Source organism: Dendrobates tinctorius, unplaced genomic scaffold (assembly GCF_039654945.1).
Source record: "Dendrobates tinctorius isolate UK_male_01 unplaced genomic scaffold, ASM3965494v1 ptg000120l, whole genome shotgun sequence".
NCBI lineage: Eukaryota > Metazoa > Chordata > Amphibia > Anura > Dendrobatidae > Dendrobates > Dendrobates tinctorius.
The window spans coordinates 26,419,249-26,437,358 of record NW_027361788.1 but is presented as its reverse complement, the minus strand read 5'-3'; the positions used below and the strand labels follow the sequence as shown (position 1 = coordinate 26,437,358).

Genomic DNA, 18,110 nt, shown 5'->3' with positions numbered 1-18,110 from the left:
TAGAGCAGAATTTTAACAGCAAGTACATTTTGAAGTTTCTTCATTTTTAATGGACTTTTACAATGATATAGGCATTAATAAAATCTGTGCCTAATGGCCTATTGCAGAAGCCGATGCAAGCTGTGTGGGGACCAAAGAACCATCATCCAGTCCCCATACTATTTTGTATATAGTCGTTTGCACATTTTCTGTCTATATGGGGCAATGTGCTGCTCTCATTAATGGCTATGGATACTTTTGACATAGAAAAATTATTTTTACCTTTCATAGTGGTTACCTTTTAGTTAATAAAATTACTCTAAGTTTCAGTGCACAATCTTCATTCCTTAATTCATTTTCAGAGGCCCCTCGTATACAGCCTTATTCATAAGATTAAAATCTAAAACTTGAAAGTGTCTCTCCCAGTAATCTAGGGTGGTTGTGAGGTTTCCTTGTATTCAGGGGGTTTCTGTCTTCATTTGCATTCATATATCATCACAGCATCTATGCTATTCTTATTTCTTCTCTGCATGCATTACTTTTTGTCTTTATCCTGTTTTTTCTCCTCTCCATAAAACCATAGAGTCTTTCCCCACCTTCCACTCCAGATCTATGTACACTTTTCTCCTCCAGCTATCTCTAACACTGAGACAAGGGAGGGGGAGTACAGCGAGTCTTCTGGAGCAGGAGCTCTGATGGATTTGTATCAATTTTGCAGATCACTCATCTAGATAAATGGCTTACAGACACTAGTAATGAGAAAATTCATATGGCACCAAAACATTATTGAGGTAAAGGACTAAGGTTTAGCATCCTCCCACATAATAGATCAGTACTACATAATCAAGCGATGGAGTACTCCAAACATTATTCTAATAAAAAGGAAAAAGTGGAGTAGCCACAAACCACCAATAGATTAAAAACCATATATTGAAACAATGCACAAAACGTAAATACCATCAATATATAAATATGTCAAATAAGGAGGATTGATGGAGAGCAAGTAGATCTAGCAAATAAAACACACAATGTGCCATATACTGTAGTCAAGCTCAAGGTACCATATGTAATGAGGGGTATGATAGCCATAAGTATAAACTTACCCATCATTAGGGAGTATCAATACTAGTCCACAGGTAATGCTGGCAGGCTAGTATTGATCCTCCCTCATCATGGGTAATCATTATAACACATGACCTATCTTTTTCGTCTCACTCTATACTTAGGGCTATCGTGCCCTTCATTATATATGGCACCTTGAGCTTAACTATATAGGTGTATGGCACATTGTGTGTTTTAGTTGTTAGATCTACTTTTTGCTCTCCATCATTCCTCCTTATTTGACATATTGACATGTGTCCGTAAAGTCATGGTGCACTTTTGACCAGTCACAGGAAAGCAACAAAAGATGATAGAAATGTGAAATCTGCACCAATTAAAAGGAAAACCCTCCCAGTTTCTGTAGGATGATGTGGGAGCATGTGCATTGAACGTGTCAACGACATTAATCACTTAAAACAGAGAATCACAGACGTTATTCACTCCGTTACACCAGACGTCCTTACCCGTCCTTACCCGTGTGTGGCAAGAACTTCACTATCGTTTGGATGTGTGTAGGGCAACAAATGGAGCCCACATCGAACTGCACTGAATAGGTATGAAACTGGGTGAGTTTTTCTTTTATTTGGAGCAGATTTCACATTTCTGTTGTCTTTTGTTGCTTTCCAGTGACTGGTCAAAAGTGCATCATGACTTTACAGACACACTGTATTGATGGTATTTATGTTTTGTGTATAGTTTCAATAAATGGTTTTCAGGCTTACAGACACTCCAGCAGCAAAATTAAAGAGTTTTTGATGATTTTTTTTTTTTAGAAAGTTGCTAAACTTTTTTCCATTTAGGAAGTAAATGAACAATAAAAAAATATTTTTATTATTTTATGACTTTTTTTTGCCCTTGCATCACTGGGTCTGTGCCATATGTACAAGAGCCAAGTAAGAAATTAAGTTTCCATCAGTCCTTGTTTGTTTTTCCTTTTTTGGGGGAGGGGATAAAATCTAAGTGCACACATTTGCATTTGGCCTGTATTTAGAAGGAAAATTTTACAGCCAGTAAGTTATTCTCATTTAGAAATAGTGTTACATGAGTGTTTAGGAACATAACCAAAAAAAAAAAAGCCTTGTTTTAGTCCAGGTTAATATGACAATTTTATAAAAAACAAAATCCTATTGAGTAAAAAAAGAAAGGAAAAAAAAAAATATATATATATATATACATACATATATATATACAGTATATATAATAAAGGAGCGGACAAGTTGTCATTGTTATGCCTGTTCACGCCATATAATTACCTTTCTTGCAAAAAACTTATGGCGATGAGGATTTAGGCATTTGCCCTTCTGCATTTCCACCAAGTATATGTGATGGGCGTGCTGTTTCTTTGTTAGTGATCATCAGAGCAGAAACGTCATTTCCCGAATGCAACAGGATCTCTATTGAGAGGTGTAGATTGCTTTCAGCTTAATGTGCCCGATTTTTACTGTTGGGCCCCCTTGGCTAAGCTTTAAGTAGAACAGTAACACTAGATCATCATTCGCCTATCTATCCCATGAATGATTTTTCAGGTGATAATATTTTCTAAAAATGAGGTCTTATGAGGTAGCCCCCCCCCCCCCCTGCCAAAGGGTCTAATTTATTTTATTTTATTTTTTTAGAAATGCCACCACTCTTGTTGGATTCAGCTTAGCTGCATTATTGGAATAGTCATGCTTGCCTTCTCTCCCAGAATGTCCCAAAGATAAGAGACCTCCCGCAGTCACAGAAGAGTTGGCAAATCTTCTGGGTGCTGCCGTTAACCTCCCAAAAAACATCTCTTCTGGATGGTTTACTGTGTGTGTCCTGATGCTTCATCATTAAATGGAGTCCAATTGTGCATATAGGGTTGAGAAAGGGTGTACATGGGAGAATGGGCTTTAGAAAACGGAAACTTGACTATGGGCGAAAAATTCTGGTGATGGATCCCGAGTATGAACCTTCCAAAGGAATGACTGTCAAATTTGGCCAGTCTAATTTATAGTTGACCAGCAGCAATGCAATGATTAGAAAGTTTGTTTTAAAAGTAATGCAGAACATATATTGTTTACTAATTAAATCCAAATACTGATACATAGAATACAAAAATGTAAGGAAAAGGGAAGAACTATTTTTCTAAAAACAGATTAAACAAAAGCTATTTTCTGTATACGAATATGGGGGTGAGGGTCATCTATATTGCAGTCAAAAAGCCCATAAAGAACAACAGCCTGGTGATGCTCACTGACTTCTATAAGAGTTTTGTAATATGTTTAGTGAATATCTCTACTATGTCTGTGCCCCATACATTTGATGTCATATAAATGAATCCTGATATCCTCCTGGTGATTTGTCTGTTTGTACCATACCTCTTGTAACCTGTTTTGGTAATGTGTATTTAGGGCTTTCAGGGACTTCCAGGGATACCCGGAGAAATGGGATTTCAGGGCGACAAGGTGAGAGCTGATAATTTTTTTAAAATGTGAAAAATATGACATATCTTGTGAGCAAAAGGGAATAAAAAAAAACTTGCTCATGTGCACCAGAACACTGGCTTACACTGGTCAATGGAGAGTCCATTATGCACGTGGTCTGCAAACTGATCCAAAATACCTTTGTCTGAACATAGCCTTACTAATATACTTGTATTAAAGGGTTGTTATCATTCTCCCCTTCAGGAGCCCACAACTCCCTTGCCTCCTGGCTTTCAGAGACGTGCTTCTCCTTGATTGACAGTTCAGGCATCAACACGCCACTTTCCAATGCTGCTGTATGACGCAGCTTTGCTTCTTCAGCATCAGAGGAGCATAGCTAAACTGAAGCAGGCCAAATTGGGAGCTGACAGTGCGCTCCAATGATCAAATCGGTGCTTACAAGCTCTAGTGGAAAGCGCTTGTAAGGCTGGTTTCACACTTGCGGTTTTTTTTTCGCGATATTTTAGCGCTAAATAGCGCATGCGTTTTTTTTCCCTATACTTTGCATGGGATGCGCTTATGTGCGCATACACATGCGTTTGTACGCGTTTTTCCGCGCATGCGTTTTTTTGCGGTATGCGCTCGGGCGCACAAAATGCATCCTGTTGCATTTTTTGGGCGTCCGACTTGCCTCAAAAAACCGCATGCGCGCACAATGCGTTTTTTTACAGCAAGACACCCATTATAAGTCTATGGGTGCGCATATGTGCGCATTGGCATGCTTATGTATGCGTTTTTTTGCGCATGCGTTTTTTTTTTTTACCATTAGTTGGACAATGGAATTTAGGGGTTTGGGTTAGAGTTAGGGTTAGTTAAGGGGGTTTAGGGCTAGGGTTAGGGTTAGCTAGGGTTTAGGGTTAGTTAAGGGGGTTTAGGGCTAGGGATAGGGTTAGCTAGGGTTTAGGGTCAGGGTTAGGGTTAGGGTTAGTATGGTTTGGTTAAGGGTTAGGGTCAGGGTTAGGGTTAGTATGGTTTGGTTAAGGGTTAGGGTTAGGGTCAGGGTTAGGGTCAGGGTTAGGGTCAGGGTTAGTATGGTTTGGTTAAGGGTTAGGGTCAGGGTTAGGGTTAGTAAAGTCATGGTTTGGGTTAGTGTGAGGGGCCACCTAATGTTGGAAAAAACTGCAAATGCGGTAAAAACGCACTAAAAACGCATACAAACGCATAAAAACGCTGCGTTTTTTTCATGCATGCTCATAAAAATGCTTGAAAAAAACGCAGCATTTGTATGCGTTTGTATGCGTTTTTTCAATGCGTTTTTTTGCGGGAAAAACGCGCTGCAAAAAAAAGCAAGTGTGAAATTAGCCTAAGTACTGCACATATTCAGACACCATTGCAAGACTGCAGAGGTGACCGGTAACCTAGGCAATGAGCAGTAAACAATAAAGTTAAATATCCATCCTTTCTTGAGAACAGTATTATAGGGGCTGGCTGACAACTTATTTCAATAGATAAGGCTAATTTCACATTAGCGTTTTTTTTGCGCAGCGCATCATGCGCAATAGAAACGCATGCAAAAAAACGCATCATGCGTTTTTGCATGCGTTTGCGTTTTTATGCGCATTCATTCTCTATGGGTTAAAACCAGTGTCTACATGTTTTTACGCCAAAAACGCATGCACGCCTGCGTTCCCATAGACTGTAATGCATTATTTTGTCGCATTCCGGGCGCAAACGTGCGCATGCATTTTTTTTACGCCTTTCGGCGGACCCAAAAATGAAGTTGCGTTTGGCGCACCTAAGGCTCATACCTTGAAAAAACGCATGCGTACGAAAACGCATACGAACGCGTGCAAACGCAAGACCATGCGCACGCCATGTTAAACATAGGTACGCGTGACGCATGCGCATGGACGCGCACGATTCGCTGCACTAATAAAACGCTAATGTGAAACCAGCGTAAGACAGCCCCTTCACTGTCTGTACATCAGCTATGACTGAGGATAGGGCTGACTTAGCTATTGAAATAAGCCAGTCAGCCAGCCCTCGTCTCAAACAAAAGTGGTCACATGCCAACATAGGCACGAAGGGAATCTTAAGCTCAATCCACCTATCTTAATACAAGTATGTTGGTAAGTTGTATGCATATACTTATGTTTTAAACATAATAAATATATGTAAGTGTATATATAAAATATTTTGGAGAACCCCTTTACGTTTTTACAAATTCCATGAAGATGATGTCTTGATCTGATTCTATCCCATTGTTACCCTCTGAGCCTGCGTGCCACTCATTGCTGTATATAGGCCAAATGAGATATTTTGTATTGGTGTACAGCATGAAAGGGATCCTGTCCTGTTTTACCTGCAGTCGGATCTGTGGACAGCTCAGTATAGAGCAGGAGAAGCCAAGCAGTATGATATACAGGTTTGTGGGAAAAGATTGGGATAACCTGTAATTTATTCATTGTATATATGAGTCCTGTGGACCGTCTTACTCAGTGATTTACAGCTGTCTCTGCAGGCACAGTCCTACAAGGAAGTCTGTCAATCATTGAATAGCCCCGCCCACTAGACTCATCCACACAACCACCAGGGATGTCAATGAAAAAAATGTAAGTTTTACTGAAACTTCTAACACAAAAAAATGTCTTTATCGATCTGATCAGCTCCTCCTGCTCTGTAACATTCCGCCCACAGATCAGAGACCATGTTCAATATTACAGGTCCCCTTTAACTTTCTCTAGAGGAACCTCCAGTTTTTTTCTAACACCGCAACAAACATCGGGGGTCCATCTGCAAATGACTAGATTACTCATGAAGTCTTGAGAGTTGTTGTTCAATCATTGTACAACCTGAATATGCCAAATAAACTCTGAGCCAGCAATTGTACTCCACCATGATTTATATCTCGCTGTTAAAGTGTCAGGTGATAAATCCCATCATCCCACTGACTTCTTTTACCTTTGTTGCAGGGCAGCCAGGGTCTCCCAGGGCCACCCGGACTGCGTGGAAAGACAGGCCCTGTGGTAAGATCTGCTTTGTTAATCACAAGATCTTTTTTTTATTCTTTTAATACAGTCCACATTATTACATTGCGAAATTCTCCATTAGGCTTCCACTCCTGGCACAATATGAAGAAGAAACCACTGAGGCTCCCGTCATTTCTTCCAATGTCTTCTTAGAATAAACACGGCATAACACAATAAGAAATCTTCATTAAACTGATGCGACAGAGGCAATAAATAAAGCCTAATAGCCACTTACTGATGTATGTTTGGTCGGAGCTATTGAGGAGGAGACACTTCAGATTGTTGTCAGATGGAGACATGCAGTTCCTGTATATTTTGCGGTGGTGCCATTGCTTCTTTGAACTTTTGCAAAGGCAGAAATACAGCATGAGGCTCGCCTGCTCGTGTGGAAGTACATATCCCATCATCCTTTAGAAGATTCATTTTCACTGATAGCGTAAAGGGGCACAAAGAAGATTTTCTGATATATACCTTTGACAGGAGGCGCAAAAATATGCGGCTGGCAAGCATTTAGTGGCATATGTCACCCACTAACTATCCCCTGTATAGGTAGGTGCACGCTGCTGTGCCCATACAATAGCAAAAAAAAAGCTATTTCAACTCGTACCACCCCAACACAAGCCAAAAAGGCACTCTCTTGGCTTTCATTAGGTGAATGGAGCTCTTACGGCTATCTATTTCTATACAGGATTGGGTAGACCCTGAGGTTTTCTGAACATATCCAACATCTGTCTGTAAATAACCCTGCAGCCGATTTCCTCAAGATCAACTCTCATTGACCACATTTTAACATGTATAATTATAGCTCATGTAGCATTCACAGCTGCTGATATAACTCTATACATCACCTACATGTATGGCTAAAACTATAATTAAAAGTTTTATTCCCTTCAGAGCTTATGAAAACTTGTTGCTGTCCTATGACGTTATAAATCCTTTGCCGAAATTCAGTGTTTATATAGGTGGTTGTGATTGACAGGCCAGTTAACGGCCTGTGAGGACATACGTCAAGACCATGATTTATCCATGTGTCAGCATGTAATTTATGCACAAGGCAAGATGGTAACTACACAGACACAGTTCTTCCCAAAAAAGTCTTAATGTAAAAACCATCATGTAGACGTGGATGAGATACAAAATTGGGGTCAAGTTGCGCTGTTTTTGAGAAATGGAAGATACTTCTTTATAATCCTAGTTAAACCATTGAAGAAAGCATTGGTCACAAAGGAGTTAATAATGAGGTTATAGGGTTTCCCTGAACCATGTTCCACTTGTTGCCATTTCCACATTGCAAATTGAATAGAGAGTTGGACAAAACAGGACTGAGGGTCCCGTTTTCCCAGTCGGTCAAAAGCCCCATTTTCCTAGTAGGTCGAGGTACCTGTTTTCCCAGTCGGTCAAGTTCCCAGTGAATATGCTATATATATGTATTGTAGGGAGACCCTTGTAATCTGACATATAGTGTATTCCTTGCATTACAGGGTTTACCCGTAAGAAGGTATACAATATATGATGTTGGTTAAGGAACGTAACTTTAATAATAACCACAATGACTAATGCTGGCTATGGATAACACAACCTGTTTTTTCTTTCTCTAGGGTAAGCCAGGTGACAAAGGATTTCTCGGGTTACCAGGTCCTTCAGGTCCAGAGGTATGTTGTGCCCAAAAATGACTAGTCATTTACAGGGTACAGGAAATATGTTTTTCGAAACCTTCTATACATAGGAAAAGAAAATGTGACATTTATACGTATAAATTCTCATATAAAAAAAACTTTTGACAAGTGATAGATGTCTGACGTTCTTATTAGTAGGGGTCCGGATAATGAGACCCTTCCCACTGATCACTAGTATTAGGAGGCAGAAGGGCTTAGCAAAAAAAATACCTATGATTCCGTTTTTGATGTCGGTGGAGCTCTTCTGCCTTTCTCTTCTAACTTGTGAAAAGTTTTCAAAAAGTTGCTTAAATTTACCCTTTCCAATATCCTTTGTGTGAAACAGACCCCACGATTTCCATTGCGGTGTTACATTTCTGTTAACCTCTGAATGATAACACAAGACAATGGACGGCCCTATTCATCATCCAGACTATGAATTCAATGTTCACAAGTTCTCTTTATCTCATCTGGAGTATGTGATATGGAAATGGACGTATTCTTTCAGTGTCACAGGGTAGATACGAGGACAGGTTACCCTATCTGACTGTGGGAAATCCTAAATTCAGTGCTCCAGTTTGCAGATAAAAATGTAGATATTTTAGCTCTGTTGATATTGTGTACAAAACCGGTCGAAATGAAAAATGATGGAGAATACAATGGTTGCCTAATATCTAGAGACTGAAAGTGTAACTGTCACTTTATATAACTTTTTAGATATTATAGATTTTGATTAATGTCGCTGATAGGTGGGAGTCCACATCCTGAACCCCACCGATCGGTCAAAACATAGCTCTAATGTGCACAGCTCCCACACATGAATGGTATAAGGGCTCAAAAGTAAGTCCTAGGGGTCTGTACACAGCTTTGAATGTATGGACCCATATAGTTGCTGTTGAGACTGAATACCGCTCATGCAGGAGCTGTGGATTTCAGAGCAGTGTTTTGACCAACCATTGGGGGTCTCCGGACCCCCACTGATCAGCAATGCTATTCAGAGCCTATAATATATAAAAAGTTTTAAAACGTGTCAGTTTCCATTTACTGAAGGCAGTGGTTGATAGATGTGAATGGGTTTATGTCCAGTCTCAACATGGTATTATCTGGCAGGTCAATGTCTCCATTACCATACAGGGAGTAGGTTGTGAAAAGCCAATGGAAAGGACAATGCTTACCGCATGATGATGACACTATATGGCAGATGGAGAACATTGGGGTAGTATGCTTGCAATGAACTCAAGGTGTTTATATTGTACTAATCGGTGACATAATGGTTATGAAGGAGATTGCTGTTCTCGTTAACCCCAGGGTAGTATTCCTCTAATGGGCGGGCAGGGACAGCCAGCAGATTGTTAAAATATATTCTTGTGGTTCATCCATACCCCAGAGCCAGAAACTGTTAGCTCATGGCCTTGGCAGGCCACAGTGCGGTATGTACATTGAAATTGGATGTGGTTCGTTACAGAGCTATCCTGTTACAGGAGAACAGCCTCTGTTCTTGCCCAATTCCTTTTCCTTTACAGCTTTTAGCATCGTAGGATTCAAATTGAAAGCAATCCAGCAAACGAGGAGAAAACAGAACACTCCAATGCACAGGAACATGTGTGTCTAGCCTCTGACTGCTAGTATCACAGTGTTTTGGCCCAGTTTGTGTCACTCTGAATACCAGAAAAACTTAGTAACACCTAGGTATATTTTTTGCACAGCACCTAGTGCTATGACAGGAATGCACTGATACCATCACATAGCATATCAGTGCTTTGCAATGTATTGTGGAGTTTTTATGAAACTGATAGCTTTTATTTACACTGATACGTTATTGCAAAGTATTGCTTAGATTCTGTTCACACTTGCTGTTTGCAACATATCTGTCATGTGCATCAATTTAATTGCAAAATGCATCACAAAAACCTCATTGACTACTGATTATCTATGTTTCTATGTGCTGCTGTGATATTCATAGATGAAATAGAATTGTAAAACACATGTGGGAGCAGAGGCCTAGACTGGGAACCATATTCATCTTTACTTCAGTTATGTCGATCACCTGTTTAAAGGTGCCCTCTGATAAATGCGTCTTGCCCTTTATGATTTACGAGACACAAAGGTATAAGTTGTGACTCCAGACCAACCACTACTAATAGTACAGAGATGTGACTGGTAAACAATGAGGAGGGTGCTGTACTCGCTGGATCATTGTTGACTTTATAGGGTATTTTCCATATTGTTAGATGGATATTGCCAGATAATGCATGTAAAAATGAGCACTTTTGCAATTTACTGCTTATTAAAATTTGCGGCTGTTTTAGAGATATCAACACTTTTTTTTTTTTTTTTTGCAGCTAGTTGCCTAGGAAACTGACCACCGCTGCTATCTAGCTTGTAAGCACTGTGCTGAAGCTGGCGAGGATTAGGAGGGAATTGTGTACTCCAGGATCCTGGTGAGCTTCAGAATACTGCTTATAGCTCAATAGGAAAGAGCTTTCTACTGTCTAGTAGCAGTGGTCGGTTTCCAAGGCAACGAATGGTAAAAAAAAAAAAAAATGTTAATACCTTAAGAATGGCTGAAAATTTTAATGATTTGTAAAATCCAAAATTGCTTGTGTTTACAAGCACTATCTGACAAAACCCATTTATGAATGTAAAAAATAACCCTTTAAACTGACAGACATGTTGAAAGCCGGCTCCCCTTGTACATGTATAATATATTTTGTACCCCCTTAGGTTTAACTCCGCAGGATTAGTTAATAAATGCTGAATTTATCTTCAGAATTCACTGATCATAAAGATTAATATAAATGTGTGGGAATATATATATATATATATATATATATATATATATATATATATATATACATATACAGTATATTAGAAATACACCAATAAATCCAAAACATGTATTTGCCCAGCATGAAAAAAATCCATGAGTGTTAAAATATAAATATATTTCAGCACATACAGTTTTCTTTCATGCTTGGCACAGAGAAATGTATTGGTGTATTACAGCCATCACTCCATATTTCATGCTGGATCATCTATTTTGGGGCAGACATGAGCCCTTATTCTCTGATGTTGTGTTTGGAGTGCACCATTACATAAACAGGCCTTACTCTTTCCTATGCACCCATCATACAGGTGGTTTGTTTTTATTGCAGGGCTTTCCAGGGGACATTGGACCTCCAGGACAAAATGGACCGGAAGGATTAAAGGTGAGATGTCCTCATAAAGGCATAGACCTTGTTCTAAGCTTCTATCGACTGGTTAAGAAAAGCAAAAACGGAAAGTGAGATTCCTGGAGATTGTATTGGCAGAGCCCACTCCTTTACTGTTTGTATTGAGGCTCCTCCAAAACTCTCTCTTTCATGAAATTGATGTTGGATGCTGTCCCATGGCAGAATTGCACTGGTGCTCTATCCCTTCTCTCTCTTCCTCATGTGAAGGGATCCTAAGGGATTTGCCTGTAATTTTATGAGACCCTCATTCTTTTTGTTGGTTTACAGGGAAAGCCTGGAGCCAGAGGTTTCCCGGGGCCCAGAGGACAGCCTGGGCTAGAGGTGAGCCATTTCTAATAGATTTGTTTGTAATGGTGACTGTACAATGCAGACACTGTGTGTATATGCCGCCTGTACACTGTAGATAATCTGTGTGTGTGTATATATATATATATATATATATATATATGTGCCTGTACACTGCAGACACTCTATGTACAGTACATGCCACCTGTACACTGTAGATAATCTGTGTATATGGCACCTGTACACTGCACATAATCAAAGTATATGGCACGTGGACACTGTATGTATATGGCGCTTGTACACTGCATATAATCTGTGTATATGGCACCTGTACACTGCACATAATCTGTGTATATAGCACCTGTACATTGCAGACACTGTATGTATAGGCCGCCTATACTCTGTAGATAATCTGTGTATATGGCGCCTGAACACTTCTTAGAATTTGTGTATATGGCGCCTGTACACTGTGGACACTGTTTGTATATGGCACATGTACACTGCATATAATCTGTGCATATGGCACCTGTACACTGCACATAATCTGTGTATATAGCACCTGTACATTGCAGACACTGTATGTATAGGCCGCCTATACTGTGTAGATAATCTGTGTATATGGTGTCTGTACACAGCATATAATCTATGTATATGGCACCTGTACACTGCAGACACTGTATGTATATGCCGCCTATACTGTGTAGATAATCTGTGTATATGGTGTCTGTACACAGCAGACACTGTATGTATATGCCACCTGTACACTGTAGATAATCTGTGTATATATATGGCGCCTGTACACTGCAGACACTGTATGTATATGCCGCCTGTACACTGTAGATAATCTGTGTGTGTGTGTGTGTATATATATATATATATATATATATAGTGCCTGTACACTGCAGGCACTGTATGTACAGTATATGCCACCTGTACACTGTAGATAATCTGTGTATATGGCACCTGTACACTGCACATAATCAAAGTATATGGCACGTGGACACTGTATGTATATGGCGCTTGTACACTGCATATAATCTGTGTATATGGCGCCTGAACACTTCTTATAATTTGTGTATATGGCGCCTGTACAATGTGGACACTGTTTGTATATGACACATGTACACTGCATATAATCTGTGTATATGGCACCTGTACACTGCACATAATCTGTGTATATAGCACCTGTACATTGCAGACACTGTATGTATAGGCCGCCTATACTCTGTAGATAATCTGTGTATATGGCGCCTGAACACTTCTTAGAATTTGTGTATATGGCGCCTGTACACTGTGGACACTGTTTGTATATGGCACATGTACACTGCATATAATCTGTGCATATGGCACCTGTACACTGCACATAATCTGTGTATATAGCACCTGTACATTGCAGACACTGTATGTATATGCCGCCTATACTCTGTAGATAATCTGTGTATATGGTACCTGTACACAGCATATAATCTATGTATATGGCACCTGTACACTGCAGACACTGTATGTATATGCCGCCTATACTGTGTAGATAATCTGTGTATATGGTGTCTGTACACAGCAGACACTGTATGTATATGCCACCTGTACACTGTAGATAATCTGTGTATATATATGGCGCCTGTAAACTGCAGACACTGTATGTATATGCCGCCTGTACACTGTAGATAATCTGTGTGTGTGTGTGTGTGTGTATATATATATATATATATATATATATATATATATATATATATATATATATATATATATATAGTGCCTGTACACTGCAGGCACTGTATGTACAGTATATGCCACCTGTACACTGTAGATAATCGGTGTATATGGCACCTGTATACTGCACATAATCAAAGTATATGGCATGCGGACACTGTATGTATATGGCGCTTGTACACTGCTTATAATCTTTGTATATGGCGCCTGAACGCTTCATATAATTTGTGTATATGGCGCCTGAACACTGTGGACACTGTATATGGCACATGTACACTGCATATAATCTGTGTATATGGCACATGTACACTGCACATAATCTGTGTGTATAGCAAATGTACATTGCAGACACTGTATGTATATGCCGCCTATACTCTGTAGATAATCTGTGTATATGGTACCTGTACACAGCATATAATCTATGTATATGGCACCTGTACACTGCAGACACTGTATGCACAGTATATGGCACATGTACACTGCATATAATCTGTGTATATGGCACCTGTGCACTGCACATAACTTGTGTATATGGCATCTGTACACTGAGGACACTGTATGTATATGGCGCCTGTACACTGCATGTAATTTGTGAATATGGCACCTGTACACTGCATATAATTTGTGAATATGGCGCCTGTACACTGCATATAATCTGTGTATATGGTGCCTGCACACTGCATATAATCTGTATACATGGCGCTTGTATGCTGCAGGCACTGAACAGTGCCTGTACTTAAGATACTCTGTGTATATGAGCGTGGAGGTGGATATGGGGTTGGTTGAGAGTTGTATTCTTATTCTTTGTCCTGTTTTATATCTGTAAAATGTTAAGAAAAAAAATATCTGATGTGCAATCATCATTGAATTTTCCTGCATCTTGTCAAATACTCATCTATATATTTTTTTAAATGTTTTTAGATCATGTTTCTTGTTATGCAGTAGATATTTTTGTTTTATATATTAATTTAAGGGGTCATTTTTGTCTTTTGAATCTGTATGGAAAAAAAGATACTCTGCGTATGTGGTGCCTGTACTACAGATACTGTGTATATCACGCCTGTACACTGCACATACTGTCTGTATTTGGCAAACAAAAAAACTTTGTAGAAAAAATCCAGCTAATTAAGTTCATGTTAGTAGCAAATGAGCAGTATCGAAGAGGGAAAGGTATCCAGCAACACATCCATCGGTGAAGGTATCCAGCAACACATCCAACGAGCAGGGTCGTTTTATTTTGCTTTATTTATAGTATTATTGTGTTTGAAACTGTTAAACTGTAAAGCGCTGCGGAATATGTTAGCGCTCTATAAATAAAGATTATTATTATTTATTATACCATAATTTTAACGATGTTATACATTAAAGATTTTTGTTTTTAAATAATTATTCACAGAGATCTGTTGCTGGATACCTTATGCTCTTTGTCTGTATTTGGCGCCTATACACTGCACATACTGTCTGTATTTGGCGCCTGTACACTGCAGATGCTTTGTGTATATAGCACCTGTACACTGCAGATACTCTGCATATATGGCGCCTGTACACTGTAGATACTCTGTGTATATGGCACCTGTACACTACAGATACTCTGTATATGGCGCCTGTACGCTGCAGATACTCTGTATATGGAGCCCATACACTGAAGATACTATGTATATGGCACCTGTACTCTGCACATACTGTGTGTGTGTGTATATATATATATATATATATATATATATACTGTATGTGTGTGTGTGTGTGTATATATATATATATATATATATATATATATATATATATAATATACAGTACAGACCAAAAGTTTGGACACACCTTCCCATTCAGAGTTTTCTTTATTTTCAAGACTATGAAAATTGTAGATTCACTCTGAAGGCATCAAAACTATGAATTTACACATGTAGAATTATATAATTAACAAAAAAGTGTGAAACAACTGAAAATATGTCTTATATTCTAGGTTCTTCAAAGTAGCCACCTTTTGCTTTGATTACTGCTTTGCACACTCTTGGCATTCTCTTGATGAGCTTCAAGAGGTAGTCACCGGAAATGGTCTTCCAACAGTCTTGAAGGAGTTCCCAGAGATGCTTAGCACTTTAGCACTTGTTGGCCCTTTTGCCTTCACTCTGCGGTCCAGCTCACCCCAAACCATCTTGATTGGGTTCAGGTCTGGTGACTGTGGAGGCCAGGTCATCTGGCGTAGCACCCCATCACTCTCCTTGGTCAAATAGCCCTTACACAGCCTGGAGGTGTGTTTGGGGTCATTGTCCTGTTGAAAAATAAATGATGGTCCAACTAAAAGCAAACCGGATGGAATAGCATGCTGCTGCAAGATGCTGTGGTAGCCATGCTGGTTCAGTATGCCTTCAATTTTGAATAAATCCCCAACAGTGTCACCAGCAAAGCACCCCCACACCATCACACCTCCTTCTCCATGCTTCACGGTGGGAACCAGGCATGTAGAGTCCATCCGTTCACCTTTTCTGCGTCGCACAAAGACACGGTGGTTTGAACCAAAGATCTCAAATTTGGACACATCAGACCAAAGCACAGATTTCCACAGGTCTAATATCCATTCCTTGTGTTCTTTAGCCCAAACAAGTCTCTTCTGCTTGTTGCCTGTCCTTAGCAGTGGTTTCCTAGCAGCTATTTTACCATGAAGGCCTGCTGCACAAAGTCTCCTCTTAACAGTTGTTGTAGAGATGTGTCTGCTGCTAGAACTCTGTGTGGCATTGACCTGGTCTCTAATCTGAGCTTCTGTTAACCTGCGATTTCTGAGGCTGGTGACTCGGATGAACTTATCCTCCGCAGCAGAGGTGACTCTTGGTCTTCCTTTCCTGGTGCGGACCTCATGTGAGCCAGTTTCTTTGTAGCGCTTGATGGTATTTGCCACTGCACTTGGGGACACTTTCAAAGTTTTCCCAATATTTCGGACTGACTGACCTTCATTTCTTAAAGTAATGATGGCCACTCGTTTTTCTTAGCTGATTTTTTCTTGCCATAATACAAATTCTAACAGTCTACTTTATTCAGTAGGACTATCAGCTGTGTATCCACCAGACTTCTGCACAACACAACTGATGGTCCCAACCCCATTTATAAGGCAAGAAATCCCACTTATCAAACCTGACAGGGCACACCTGTGAAGTGAAAACCATTTCCGGTGACTACCTCTTGAAGCTCATCAAGAGAATGCCAAGCGTGTGCAAAGCAGTAATCAAAGCAAAAGGTGGCTACTTTGAAGAACCTAGACATAAGACATAAGACATATTTTAAGTTGATTCACACTTTTTTTGTTAATTATATAATTCCACATGTGTAAATTCATAGTTCTGATGCCTTCAGAGTGAATCTACAATTTTCATAGTCATGAAAGTAAAGAAAACAATTTGAATGAAAAGGTGTCCAAACTTTTGGTCTGTATATATAAAATATGGCACTTCTACGCTGCAGATACTGTTTGTATATGGCGCCTGTATGCAATAAATACTCTGTATATGGCATTTGTATGCTGCAGATACTCTGTATGAGGTGCCTGTACACTGCAGATACTCTGCATATGGCTCCTGTACACTGCAGATAATCTGTATATGGCTCCTATACACTACCGATACGCTATATGGCTCCTGTGCTCTGCAGATACTGTGTATATGGTGCCTGTATGCTGCAGATATTGTGTATATGGTGCCTGTACGCTGCAGACACTCTATATAGAGCCTGTATTTTCCCGTCTCCCATGACGGCACACATGAGAGAGGGGATCCGCCCAGCCAGGACAGGAACCCTGCTGAAGATAAAGGGCGGTATCTCTCCCTCGCTTCAGTTTCCTGTACTGACAGGGACCCGTGTGCTGAAGACTGTGGTCCAAAGCTTGCATACCTGCCCACCCCCGTGCCAGCGTGGAAGAGCAGGCAGAGCCTGCACGCTGGGCGTCGGGGGTGGAAGCGCCATCCGCGGGTCCCCCGGGGTTCAGCATCCAGTGGGTGTTAGGGCAGCACGGTCAGGGGTCCTGGGGCTCTTCCGTGGCTGCTGCACCGCCCTCCTCCCTCTGCCGGCGTCCAGTGCATCCAGGAGGGGCGGCTGCTTTCGGGTCGCGCCCTTCTGACATCAAGCGCAAGGCATGCTGAGAATGGGCGTGCCCGCGTGACGTCGGGGGGGGGCGACATCGGGGAGGCGGCGCCAGATCCAAGATGGCGGCACCCATGAAAAAAACGCCGGCCGGTAAAAGACCATCCCGGCGGCGTGGCGGGGGGGTGAGGGGCTGTGAATGCGCACCGGAGGAGGCGGAGAGTGCAGTGGATCCTTCTCATAAAGAGGGATGACCACAGAAGATGCACTCATGCCAAAAAACTTCACAATGGAAGTGGGGCAAGATGAGCAGCAGCAAGAGCTCTCGCCAGATGCCGTGCCAAGCCGCCAGCGTACCAGGAGCAGCCGCTCGAGTGGTGGGACCGGCAGTCATAAACGCAACCGGCATGACTCTAAGACGTCCAGAAAAAACATCACGAGTGCATCTGAGGAGCCTCCGAGGATCGGTACCCTTGATTGACAGCGGTGGTTAGTGATCTACGTGAATGTCACCCTTATGGTAACGGGGTTCCATTTTTCTGTTTGATCACTAGGGTTCGAGGAAGTCTAACCGCAAAACAAAGAATAGAGAATACGCCCTATGCAGAAACCCGCTGGCAGATCAGTGGCAGAAAGATCTCTGCGATGACTGTATAAAGA

The 18,110-nt window shown here is 40.7% G+C and overlaps 1 protein-coding gene across 1 annotated transcript in view; it reads left to right on the top strand.

Annotated features, from left to right (window-relative positions):
- COL27A1 (collagen type XXVII alpha 1 chain) overlaps window positions 1-18,110 on the top strand; it is a 460,501-nt gene that overhangs the window by 199,576 nt on the left and 242,815 nt on the right. Inside the window, exons 17-21 of the mRNA XM_073590987.1 lie at window positions 3,456-3,509; window positions 6,440-6,493; window positions 8,095-8,148; window positions 11,307-11,360; window positions 11,652-11,705. Of these exons, the coding sequence (XP_073447088.1) occupies window positions 3,456-3,509; window positions 6,440-6,493; window positions 8,095-8,148; window positions 11,307-11,360; window positions 11,652-11,705 (270 nt within the window). The remainder of the gene's footprint in view (window positions 1-3,455; window positions 3,510-6,439; window positions 6,494-8,094; window positions 8,149-11,306; window positions 11,361-11,651; window positions 11,706-18,110) is intronic.